Here is a 13,368-nt window from a genome sequence, read left to right on the forward strand (position 1 = left end):
AAAATAAGGATGTTATAAATTTTTGGAAAATGGGCGTAGCCACGCCCGCTTATGGTTACATGTGTATAGCTTGGTAACCGCTGCACCAATTTCTTCCAAACTTAGCACAGTTGGTGGCCTTGCTACGGCATACCAAATGGCTGAAAATTTTTGAAATCGGACAATAACCACGCCCACATCCCATATAACTACGGTGACCATCCGTTCTGTTTTTTGCAGGACCGTATTGTTATTTAAAGGTCTGTCCCGCGTAGTTTTTCAAAACAGAAAACCCCCAAAATGTACTGATTTTTTCCAAGTGTCCTGCCTTTGTCCCGCATTTTCTTCGATATTTTAAAATTTGCTTTTCCTAATCGAAATAAAAGCAGCGTCGATAACTAATTGATAACTAAATAAGTTTAAGCTGGTTCAACCAATCAATGCGTTCTCAACTTTGTACGGTTATGGGCAATGGATGATGAGAAAACGAAGACCAGCATCAAATATATCAATAACACTGTTCTACAAATTTTGTGGTAATCGCTTAAGAAAAAAAAAAAAGTTTTCCAAGCCAATTTTCTTTTCAAAGAAGCGTTTTCGTAATTTTTTCGAAAAACGTGTTTTTGGTACATTTCGGAGCTATTCGTCAATATCTGATGAAAAAATTATTCAATCAACATAAGCGACCTACAGTCCTCTTACAAAAATATATTACTTTGCCGATTTTGATGAAAATGATTAGTGTTACAAGCGACGAAAATCGAAAAAAATTAAATTTCAATCATTTTATTTTTACAGTAAATGAAAATCTGATGAGATATGTAGATGTTACGGAACACAAATCTGCACAAATTATATACTTTTGCAAAGGGCCCATCAATACCTTTCGAGCTGTAGGTCGTTTCATGTGATATTGACGATTAACTGAAAAAAGTACTAAAAATACGTTTCTCGAACAAATCTCGAGAACACTTCTTTGAAACCATGGGTATTATTTTCGTGTTCAACGACGTTTGCCTAAAAAATTTGCTTTACAGAGGTTCATATTTCGTGTAAGGTAATATGTAATATGCCTTATTATAATTTCATTACAAAAAGAGTAATACCAATGAAGCAAATGTGATTTATGTTTAAAGTTTAAAATTACATTAATAATTAAGAAATATACACTCCTCGTTGTTTGAAAGCGCACTCTTTTAATACTTACTAGTTACAGTTTTCCTTTTGATTGTTTAATATTCATTAATTTTTTATAAAAGATATAGCATATTCTACGTCTAAATCCGATTTTAATAATTTTCGAAAATTAAAAAAAAATCAACATAGGGGCGGAAATTTTTTTTGTTGACGGTGCTGCACATTTTCTTCCATGTAAAAATTTTGTCAAGCATACTTTGTAACGAAGAAAATCAAAAAAGGGTGCGCTATTCAAATGAGAAGGAATGTATATATGTATGTAATATATTTTTGTTATTTTTATACTACGCAATTATATGTAGGTACATTTTTTTAATAATTGTCCTGCATTTTCAAAATATATTTGTGGTCACCGTACCTATAACGGTAATTTAGAGAAATACAAAATCTTCGATAAATCAGTAATTTCTTCAAAATTGATGCTTGAAACAATTCTTTACCAAGAAATACGCTTATCATAAAATTTTGGATAATGGGCGTGGCACCGCCCACTTATGATTACATATATGTATCTCGGCAGGGGCGCACCCAGGAATATATTTTAGGGGGGGTTTTATATTTCTGACGATATATCACCGGAATATACTGAAAATTCTCTTCAGATAATACGCTCTTTGAAATACATTTATGCAAGTTTTATGTACAGTATGTAATAAATAAATAAACGGTTTAAAATTCATAAACTGCACTTTATTTACAAAAGATTAACAGAACTCAAACATTTTTAACCGACTTCAAAAAAAGGGGAGGTTATCAATTCGTCGGAATACATAACCTGGGACCACGTGAACCGATTTCAATAATTCTTTTTTTATTGGAAAGATGACACCTCAAGGGTCGTCCGGTAATTTGGTTTAGATCCGATGATTGGATCATGAAGAAATTAACGGTACACGTAAATTTGTATATGAGAATTGAAGTCGGTTGTGTTCTTTCCTTAAAAACTACTTGTTTGATAAAAAGTTCTATAAACTCAAGATGAGCTCAACTTTCAAAAGTACCTAATCAAAAATTTTAAAAAAGAGTTAGGAAAAATAAATTTATTGATTCCAAGAAATTTTTACACTTTTATGTTAATTTTTTCGATTTCTGGTTTCTGGTTTTCGATAGAGATGGTAATTTTTCACGATTTCACATTTTTTAATATTTCGAATACCGAAAAACTTATCTGAACTCTTAAGAAAAACGAAAAATTCATATAAAACGACGGACAAGAAATGGAAAAGAAATTTTCTTCTACCAAAATTTCTTAAACCAGTTTGCAGCTCTCAAGAAAAAAATGGTCGTATATTATTTTCTCATGCAAATTTACAGCAAAAGCAAAGCGCTTTTATCAAGCAACAGAAATTATAATAAATATTTCTTATGATTTCCTTGAGAGCTGGATTCTTAGCTTTAAGATACAGTTTGTATTTGAGGTTATTAGCTTTAGGGGTGGTTTGAACCCCAAAACCCACCCCTTGTGTGCGCTAATGTATCTCGGTAACCGTTCCACCAATTTGTACCAAACTCGGTATAGTTATTATGCTTGCCACATAAAAGAAAAACGTTGAAAATTATTGAAATCGGACTAAAATTATGGCCGCTTTTCATACAACGGTAAATTTCAGAAACTTCAATATTTCGAAATTTAGGGACGCTAATTTACTCAAAATTTATACACTCTGGCTTACCTTGTAGCGGTAGCTTTCGGAAAGGTGAAAAACATATATTTAATACTTGCGCCGGGTATTTAATGTTCGGCTCCGCCCGAACTTAGACTTTCTTACTTGTTTATTAATACAAATAAATTTCGCCGGCAAAACGTTTTTTTTGCTAACAGTAGATATTTACATACTTATGTATAGGAAAATATTCTATCCCCTTTAGAAGGTCTAAAAGCTTTAGTTATGGCAGTTATGGAGGTCTCCCTGTCACAGTGTGGGACGGTGCGCTTTCCGTACATTGTTGTTATCCGGAGAAGATCTGAAACAGATTTATATTTCGGATTGTTTTTCATATTCGGAAACCAAAATTGTAAACATTCAAAATGAAAATTTAATGGGTTCCGTCATCAGCAAGAACTAATAAAGAATGCAGAGTGTTTCGTATTACTAATATAATTTCATAAATTCTCGTTGCTTGTTTTGTAGGGATGTCGGCAAAACATCGATGCATCGAAAATATCGATGTTTTACTCGATGTATAAATAGTCGATTTATCGTGGCATCGATGTTTTTTGAAAACTGACATCTCTAGTACAATGAACCGGCATGTTCAAAATTAAAAAAGAAGCAAGTTTGGCCAAAAAATGTAAATGGCTATAAAGTTACGTTAGAATCATAATTAGCTCAATTACAGTAATTAATTTAAAATTTTGAATAGTTTTGCTTTTAATATATTTTGCTGCGAAATACTTAATATCTGTAAAATCCTATGATGTTGATTGATTGATGTATTCCCTTCGCTGTATCGAAAAATGTCGATGTACTTTTCGCTGCATCGAATCAAAGAAATACATCGATGTATTTTTGAAACTGACATCCCTATTGTTTTGTTTTATTTTATTTCTCATAACTCTGAAAAGGCATCTGCGAAGTGCAGAATGAAAGCGTATTCAATAAAAACGAAAATCAGGAAAATATCAGAAAAGTATCATTTCAGTGCGAAGACCTATACGAAAAATATCTACAGGAAAATGTATTCCGACAATATTGTATTTAATTATGTACGAGTATTTTGTTAGTTGTATTAAAATTTAAATAATAAATAAACTTCTTCTTTTTTCAGGGTCAATGCTCCGCCGGCACATTGCCTGTGGCATGGGTTGATGAAGGCCCCGGGCCCCCAGCCTGTCCCATTTCATGTGAAAAGTTAAAGTCAAGCATAGTTAATAATTTTAATACAAAATCTAACAATAATAACAGTAATTTAATAAATAATTATAAAGTAAATATTAAGACACCTGCTGAAAACCATCACGAAAGCGGGAAAATGCTGAAAGCGCGTCGTGACTTGAACTCCTGGAAGGGCAACGACAGCACTGAATACTCCTATGCAGATCAAAGCATGGTTGGTACAGGAATAGCAGAAAGGTCTAGAAAAAATATGGTGAACATAGCATCTGCTTCCTTAGTTCAAACGAAACCTTACCGAGCTCAACAGAACGATAACACGGTATATGCACTCGCCCTTAAACCCGGCAGCCAACAGCACCAGGTCAGCAATAACGTTGTAAAACCGAATAAAAATCAGGCTGAATCTAGAACGCCTAATGACCCTTCTGGTAATATCAATGGTGGATCGAAATCCGAAAGCAACGCTCGCCGCATATATAACAACAAGCAAAAGAAACAGCCACTACAACAACAAAACCAACAGAAAGAACAACAGTGCCTTGATTACTTGGGCGATACGGAGGAGACGAGTCCGGTGCATTTGTGTACATTCAAATCGCCTGTCGAATTGGCGGCTCAGCTACGTTCACTACGTTTACGCCATTGCTGCGAGCGTAATGTATTCAGCGCTCTTCACACAGTCGCCTTAAATGCAACGCTAAGTGGCGGCGTGGAGTGTGTTCGCATTCTTATGGATATCATGGACTTAGATCTACTGGCCACCCGGATCACTTGCGAACTGGCAGAAATACTTTTTCGTTTCGATTGCCGGCAGGTGTATTCACTGATTCATCAGTGTGGTGATTGTAAGGTAAGTATTTACTCAAAATGTATCTCAATATTATTCGTGACCTGTGCCGTTTCAAAATTAGGCCTTTTATCAGAAAGTTTTATAGTTGACTGTTTGCCATTAATCTCTACCTAGTGTGGGCACCAACTCACCGACGTGAACGTACGTTAACGTGTATATATGAAACCACACCATCGTGTACGTGCGACCAGTGTTGCCGTTGCGCGACTAAAGGACAATTTGGCCCTTTTTTGGCGCCAATAGCCTTTGACCCGACTTTTTGAAAATTTATGTTTTTTGGCCCTTTCCCAAAATTATGTGCGACTGTTGCCCCTTTTCAGAGATTTCTTTAGGAAATGTTAACCATGCTACTAAAAATTATTTCCTCTTGTAAGTACGAAAAAATTAATCACTTAAAACTTTTAAAGGAAATGTGATTTTTCTCCTTCCCGCACCTCGATTTCTGTGCTTTGTTCAAAGCTTGTCCCGCTATTTTCTTTTTAAATTCAACAGCGGAACGTTATAACAGCGAAAATACTTTATAATACATGTGAATTTATTTCTGACTTTGGATCTCAGATTTATTCTTTTACTAGTTAGTAAAGAAAAACAAAAATAATATGGTGACCCTTTTTTCATCAATTACTAATGTGACCAACCGTACTTCTTTCGGAGGTACAGTACTTCTTTTTTCGCTTTTGTACTTCGTACTTAGAAGTACAGTCAAATGTACTTCTTTGCGATATTTTGTACTTCAGGAGGGAGATTCTGTAACCAGTTAGCGACCATTTTCGGATCGCTAGGATCCTAGTACGATAACGATTGGAAAATTGTCGCTAACTTACAGAATCTCCTCAAGTACTTCTTCGATCTTTTGGACGATTGTCACATGTATTTTTATTTTTGTATTGCTGTCCATAAGTACATACATACATATGTATGTTCATGGGTATATCAGCAAACCACGCTTGCTTCAGCATAGATACCCAGCCAGCAAAGAAACGTAAATTTTGCCGACAGTGCAGTTTAGTGCCATTTTCCGTGTCCGAAACGAATAGAAAAAAACTCCTACAGTTATCATCAATTTTCGTATCCGGAAAACGCTCGAAACGTTCCAAAAAGAAGATGACATTTGAAAGAAATAATTGTATTTTATTTGCTCAAGCTAAACATTTGAAAGCATGAATGCGTAGTTGGCAGTGGCTGAGTGTGCCGCTATTTGGTAGCTTCCAAAAGGTGCCGAATTCCGTCAGGCGCTTCATAATTTCATTTGATTTCTTTTGAACCATGAAAAAGTATCTGTGAAGTGCAGAATGAAAGTGAAATGAATGAACGAAAAATTCAATCAGACAAATTTCAGAAAACACAGCCGAAAGCGTATCCGTTTCACACACCGTTGTCTGTACATACGTTCCTGCCGCACACTTTAGTGAGAAAACAGATCATCAACGTATCCGGAAATGGAATCAGTAAACGGACAAAAATTCGCACTTCATCCACTTTTTTGTCCTTTTTCGGATCGGTTTTCGGATTTTTTGCTGGCTGGGTATATATTTGTACCCATCCAAACATATGTATGTACGAATATATGTAGGTACACGCAGGCCCGTCGAGGGGGAGGGGGCAAAGGGGTGAATCCCCCCGAGCTCGGGCTTCTTAACGGGCCCGAAATTTCAGAACCATAACTTGTTATTATTTTTTTACAAAGTAATTGCTCCTCTGTTATAAGTTTTTAATATAAATATTATAAATATATGCCAATTCGTGCTGATTATTTCGGACTCTACAAATTAAAGAAAATTATGATATGGCCCAAAACGCGTACTGCTAGAATACGTTTTGGCTCACAGTGCTTTTCAAATACCGCTGAAACTTGCTAGAATACAAATTCCGGATAGTTTTTCTTCTTGCATCTGAAAGCATAAGTACGTGGTAATATTTAATATATACCTGAAATATATTGTACCTCCTGTTCTTCAGTAGTTATGAATGTTTCAACAGCGGACTGTTGCATAAAAATTTTTGGAAGTACTTTTTATATTATTATATTATCCTTATATAACTCATATGTATTTATTGAAATAAAATTAATTTTGAGGTCATTATTTGCAAAAGATAGTTGGGCTGTTACGTTTCAGAAAAAGACTGTTACGTTATCTGTGCGGTATACGTACGTGTTGATTATAATTTGGCTTTTAAATGGCTTGTAGTCTGTTTTATGCAATAAGTAGCATGAATTCAGTAGACTTGCGTATTGACATGTAATCCAAAGAAATTAAGAATATGATAATTATGAATACATATTTGAAAGTTTCTGTTGCTGTGCAGCTGTAGGTCGGAAGTAATTTTCTGCGTAGAATTCGAGCTCGAGCTTACAAATGCTCCAAGATATTGAAGTTTTTCGCGGTTCAGTACGTAAATAAATATAGTTTATATTTTCAACTTATATTAAGAATTATTTTTTTCTTTTTAGTTTGATATGCTTTAAAACATATATGTAATACTCCTATATTGGGAGTAAGAGCTAGTACCGTCCGAAAACACTACAGTACAGATATATCAATAAACACGTACGAAAGAAAAGGAACACAAACGTTTACAAAAAAACATGTACACAACACATATGTATACAAAAACGGCACTCAAGCACACAATATATTGACAAAAACAGTACTAGACTGTCTCGCTCTGATTTCGGAATGCTTACACATTGAGAAGTTAGCTTATTGCCAATATAGAAGTATTAGATACATATATGCTTTAAAAGCGTGTTTTTTAGTTTTTTTAGTTCGATTTATTGTTTTCAATATTGACATCGGCATGCTCTAACAGGAAATCGATGATTAGCCGACGTCCTTTTGATATAGCTAGATGTAAAGCAGTAGATCCATTTTTTTGCTAGAGCATTGACTTCAGCGCCCTTTTTTTTAGAAGATACTCGATCATCCTTTTTCCGTGATTACTATTACTAACGACAGCGAGGTGCAGCAACGAGTAATCTTCTAAATCATTAATAGTACAAGTTATATTAACAGTCGCACCCCGATTTAGAAGATATTCAAAGATTTCTATTTTGCCAATATAACCAGCGAGACTCAGCTGTGTAACATTTAAATTATTTTTCACAATCGGCTCCGCGATTGAATAATGCTATTACAGCATCGAAATGATTATTTTCTACTGCTAAAAGAAGTGGCGTATTGCCAAATTCATCTTTGCAATTAATATCAGTACCGCGGTCAAGCAGTGGAAGATAGCGTTACATCATTTATTTTCAGCCATAGACGGGATTTGAAATCATGTCTGGTAAGTTCGTTGTCTCGCGCCTACGACTTGCGCCTTAGCCCGCTTGGCCAACTGTGCAACTGATAGGGATAGAATGTATTAACACTAATAAGCCGAGTGCTCGAGTCGGAAAGTAAGTAGACGGTACGCATGTGCAGACAGCGTAGTTGTCTCACTTGCTCTCACACAGAGGCTGTGTGAGGAAATTATTTAATCCTGGCGATCCTAATCAGGATAATGAGATAAATTTATGAAATTATTATATTGTCGCTGATTCTTGATAAGTGTACAAAGTTTGAATTAAATCTGTCTGTTTAAAGTGGGTCAAAATCGAGTCCAAAGGAGTCGGTTACAAACATACAGGTGAAGCTAATAAAAGGATGTTAAAAACGGCTTTAATGGCCACTTTTGTTTGCTCTATGCCATTTAGTACTATTCTTACCCTTCATAATGCGCCTTCGAATGGTACTTTAAGATTTTCCCATCAGAAACTATGGCCATTGGAAGATGACGTAATGAGTTAGAAAGCATATGCTTGGTTTGGTGATGTTAGATTCGAGGACATGGCAGTTTAAGTGGCCGTAACTCTTGAAGGAAAAATCTAATAGCACCTTTAGAGAGTGTATTTTGAAGGATAATAATAGTAATAGAAGATACTGGAAATAATTCCAATAGATTTTTATAATTTAATCAGAAAATCTTCTTCCTCTTTTAGCTTTGAGGTAGAAAGAATATACAGTAAAACCCGCTTAAGTACCTAACCCGCTGAAGTAACCAATATTTTTGGACACCGTGAATTTTTTAATATAATCTGAAGAAAATCCCTACCGGCCTGCTTATGTACCCAACCCGCCTAAGTACCTAAATTTTTCGTGCCCCATTTACAATTTTACTTAGAATTTTCCCCTTTTGAGTGCTCTTTTAAAATTGCTTAAAATATTTACGTATTTTGAAATTCAGTAGCAGCACTACACACCTCCGGTAAAAAAAATTCTAAAAAATCAACGGTAATTTTTAGCCACTTGAAACTTGCACATTATTACACCAAAATTGAATGGCCAAAAAGCTGTATACTCAAAAAATACTTCAGAGAAAAAAGTTTGCAATTATGATGAATCTTTTTTTTAAGTGTTCTACAAAATCTTAAGATTCGGTTTATATGGTATTTGTTAGGGAATGAACTGTATTTTAATTGATTGAAAAATCTTAAAAATTAATAAATAAACATAAGTGGCAAACAATATGTATCATTTTGAATTTGGTATAAAATGATATGTCCATCTTTGACACATCAAAGAATTAAACAATTTAATTCTTTTAAAAATGACATACCATTGCACTATATATTTTTTTTTAATAAAGTTTTTCTTTACTTGTTAATGTGCTGAAATATTGCTACGATTTTGGTTTTAAACTATGTATACTTCATTAAATGTTGTTATTCAAGTATTTATGCAAGTTAACAAGAAGATGTAACTATATCAGTAATTATGTTCGCTTAAGTACCCGCATCGAGGTATTTAAGCGGGTTCTTTTAAGTACCCAACCCGCCTAAGTACCTCAAAAAGCTGACATTTTTCGTGAGGTACTTAAGCGGGTTTTACTGTAAATCTTAACTATGGGTCAATAACACGTTGAATAGCTTACAATGTTGCTTTAAATTTAGCCGTATTTCTAACTAAATAAAAAATAATTTTTTCTGAAAACTCAATTAGAAAACAAGTAATTTTTAAGCCAAAATCAAAACCGACTTAAATTCTCGTATACAAATTTAAGACTATCGTTCAGTTTTCAATATCGGATTTAAACCAAATTAGTATGGGGCCACCTGTGAGGTAACGGCTTTCCTTTAAAAAAGGAATTATAGAAACACACATTAAAAAAATAAATGAAAATATTCCAACGAATTGATAACCTTCTCCTTTTTATGAAATCGTTGGGCATTAAAACATTTTCGTGTCATTACGTTAAAAAAATTCTCATTAAGTTCATTTCCACATGGTAATAATGGCTTATAATTTTTGTCATTTCAATGCCTAGTGAAAATACGACATTGCAAATAGTGTTGCACCGAACACACGTGGATAATGAAGAGTATAGGAGATGTTTTTATTTTATTGTGAAGAAGGCCGAAAATGCTCGAAGAAGATTTTTCCATCTTTTGGCCTAGTGGATTCCGCGCCAAAACCTTTTTGATATTTTGGACATTACATTAAAAAATGCTGCCGACTTGATTTTCATTAAGGAAGTTAATCACTGATTATTTTGTCGAATGCTTTTTTTTAACTTTAAAGTAATACAAGGCAATTGAAGAAAAGCAAGTATAATGCAAAAAATGGTGGCGCGTAAATATAAACAACCCTTAATTTCATGCTGCGCTTTTTTCATTTTCATTAACTTAAAGGTGTCTCGAGATTAAGTGAATTTTCATGTTTGAGAGAAGGTGATTTGTGTTAACATTTATATTGTCTGATACCTCAGAATTTGCATGACCCAGATATAATCAAAAATCTGCGAAGCCTGAAAAAAAAATTGTTCCCCCTGGTTTCGTTTTTGGCAATTTGGGGCACATGCTGTTTTATTAATACAATTTATATATAGGGGCCAGTGTTTTTTAGTCCCGGGCAGTGTTGCCGTGTTGCCTTTTTTACGTATACATCTCATAATTTGTAAGAAACCAAAGATTTTCACGAAAAATACATAATTTAAACCATCCTAAGGACTTGGAATACATCAAACATTTGTAATTTCAATTTATAAAGTACATTTTTTGTGCATAAGTATTTTGCAAAGTAAGTATAATAAATAGTAAGTACACTCTAAAAAGAGCATGTAAAACTACTTCTGAAAAGTATCTTTATTTCAACAAGAATCTGTATAAATGTACGTATAAGATGTTCAGGATTTGATTTAGAACTTCAGATCTTTAAAATATACACATAAATACACATATTAAATGTTTAAAATTGCAAAAATTTTCAAACTACAAATACATCTTCTTCTTCTTCTTCTTCTTCTTCTTCTTTTAAACAATTTATGTGTAATTTTGCTCTTCGCGACAAATTTGGTATGTAAAAGTAAACAATGTTTAGTGTGCAAATTGGCACACATTAAAAGAGAATACTGGTTACCTCTCTTAATATGCGCAAATAAACAAAATTTTTTAGAGTGTATTTAAAGTCTTTTCAGTAAAATTCATACAAATTTCCTTAAATAAATCAAATTTAGTTTTTTAACAGTGTATTTTAAACTACATTGAAATCTTTCTTTTTAAATTAACAAATGAATATATGTGATATGAAAGAGATTACTACAGAAAGAGTATATATTTACTTTATATATATACATATTAAGATCTTGCTTAAAGCATCCTTTTTAACTAATTAAAACAATTGCGTTTATATCTTTTCATATGTTCACTGCTTCGTTCACAAAAAATAAAATGCTTTAATTTCACGCTTAAGTAGCGATTTTTAGTAAATTTAGAAAACGTAATCCTTTCTACCATCTTTAATGAAAATCGATTTTAGAACGAAAAAAGCTTTATAGAAAATATAAAATTTTGGCCTATTTAAAAAAGTATCCACATTTATACTGATCGGAAAAAATAAGTATCCCGCAAAAATTCGTCTAAAAATGTATCCAATTGGAGTTTTCTCTCGAAGGGCCTGGGTGCACGAAGCACGCTTCCTTCATTCATATATTCTTATTTAGTTTTATGATTCGCTAGTAAGAGCCAATTTACACGATGACTTTTCACCTTGGGTGGAAAGTCATGCGTGTCAAGCTTGTGGGCAAGAAGTGTAGCGAAGGGTAGGCAAGCACGCACGATGAGCGAAATCGAGGGGGTTTTTTGACGTTTCGCTTTTATCGAGCTCACTTTTTCGTATTTTTGCTTTGAGTTCGCGATTCGCTCCGCTTTAAAAATGAGGAAGAAAGAGTTGACCAAATAAAATTTTACGCTTAAATGTCAAAAATACGCAGGAAACGCCGCAAAGAAAAAGTCATCGTGTAAATGCACGAGGATTTTCGAAGACTTTTTTAAAAGGGAACGTGCCAAAACGCAGGGTGAAAAGAAGTCGTGTAAATTGGCTCTAACTTTGCGTGGTACCGGCAGGGCTGAAATGCAAAATGAGTTCATACATATATATGTATGTATGCATGTAAGTGCATACAAAAATACGTATGTATATAGGTATTCGTATTTTTGCACTTTGAAGATGTTTTTGCTATCGCTATTGATCGCTGTGCATACGTCGCTTTCTTCCTTTTTTCCTTTCTCTATACTTACGGTGACCATCCTTCCTGTATTATACGGGACAGTTCCGGTTTTTTGACCAATTGTCCTGGTAATTTATTTACTTTATACGGGACGCCAAATGTTCTGTATTTCTTTTAATGTTCTGTATTTGTTCGGTGTTCGGTATTTCCAAGCCGGTATTGACAGCTCATTAAAATGGCATGCCTATGAACCAGTGATGTTGGTATATGATCGTAATTTTCTCCATAGACAGTTATTATTTTCTAATCGGAATGTCTGTGGTTCGAACACATATAGGGACCAAAATATAAATTAGTACTCAACATCTTAGCCAGGTTTGGCTATTTTGCTTTTGTTTATTTAACGTTTATTATTTTTTATGAAAGTAAACCACTTTTCCCAACATGAACCATATAAATCTAAATTTTCGACATTTTGCAAAAACTATGAAAATTAATTATGCCAAGTTTCATCAAAATCAGAATCTTTAGACAAAATTTGATTTGCAGTTTTGTAACTCTATAAAATTTAGTATAATAAAGTGCAACGTGCTGCTCATTTGCTTCCCCATAAACAAATTTTCTAACATTGTATGAAAAAAATTCGTAACACTTTCAACAAAAAAAAAAAATGCCAAAAATTAACGGCATTTTAATAATAGTATATTGGCGCTTACACAATATGTTAGCGTTTGGCAGAGCTTCTCTCTCGGTTTGTGGCGTGCGCCTTGATGTTGTCACACAAAATGGAGGAGCTTACAGTTTTACGCAGACTCCGAACGGCGATTGTATTTTTATGAGAAGCTGTTTTTCATGGCAGAAATACACGCGGAGGTCTGCCATTGCCTGCCGAGGGACGTCCGCTATTAAAACAAAAACTTTTCTGTTTTTTTTTTCTTATTTTTTTATGTAAGTCGGAAAACGGGCTTGATCCAGGGCCTGCGGAATGGTATCGGGCACTGCTATCCACTGATTTCACTT

At 34.0% G+C, this 13,368-nt stretch overlaps 1 protein-coding gene across 2 annotated transcripts in view; it reads left to right on the plus strand.

Annotated features, from left to right (window-relative positions):
- LOC118744143 overlaps nt 1-13,368 on the plus strand; it is a 363,604-nt gene that overhangs the window by 236,980 nt on the left and 113,256 nt on the right. For both annotated transcript variants that reach the window (XM_036476920.1, XM_036476921.1), the window contains one exon: nt 3,946-4,863. In XM_036476920.1, coding sequence (XP_036332813.1) covers nt 3,946-4,863 — 918 coding nt within the window. The remainder of the gene's footprint in view (nt 1-3,945; nt 4,864-13,368) is intronic.

Source organism: Rhagoletis pomonella, unplaced genomic scaffold (genome assembly GCF_013731165.1).
Source record: "Rhagoletis pomonella isolate Grant_MI unplaced genomic scaffold, Rhpom_1.0 Rhpom_scaffold_00008, whole genome shotgun sequence".
In the NCBI taxonomy this organism is placed as follows: Eukaryota; Metazoa; Arthropoda; class Insecta; order Diptera; family Tephritidae; genus Rhagoletis; species Rhagoletis pomonella.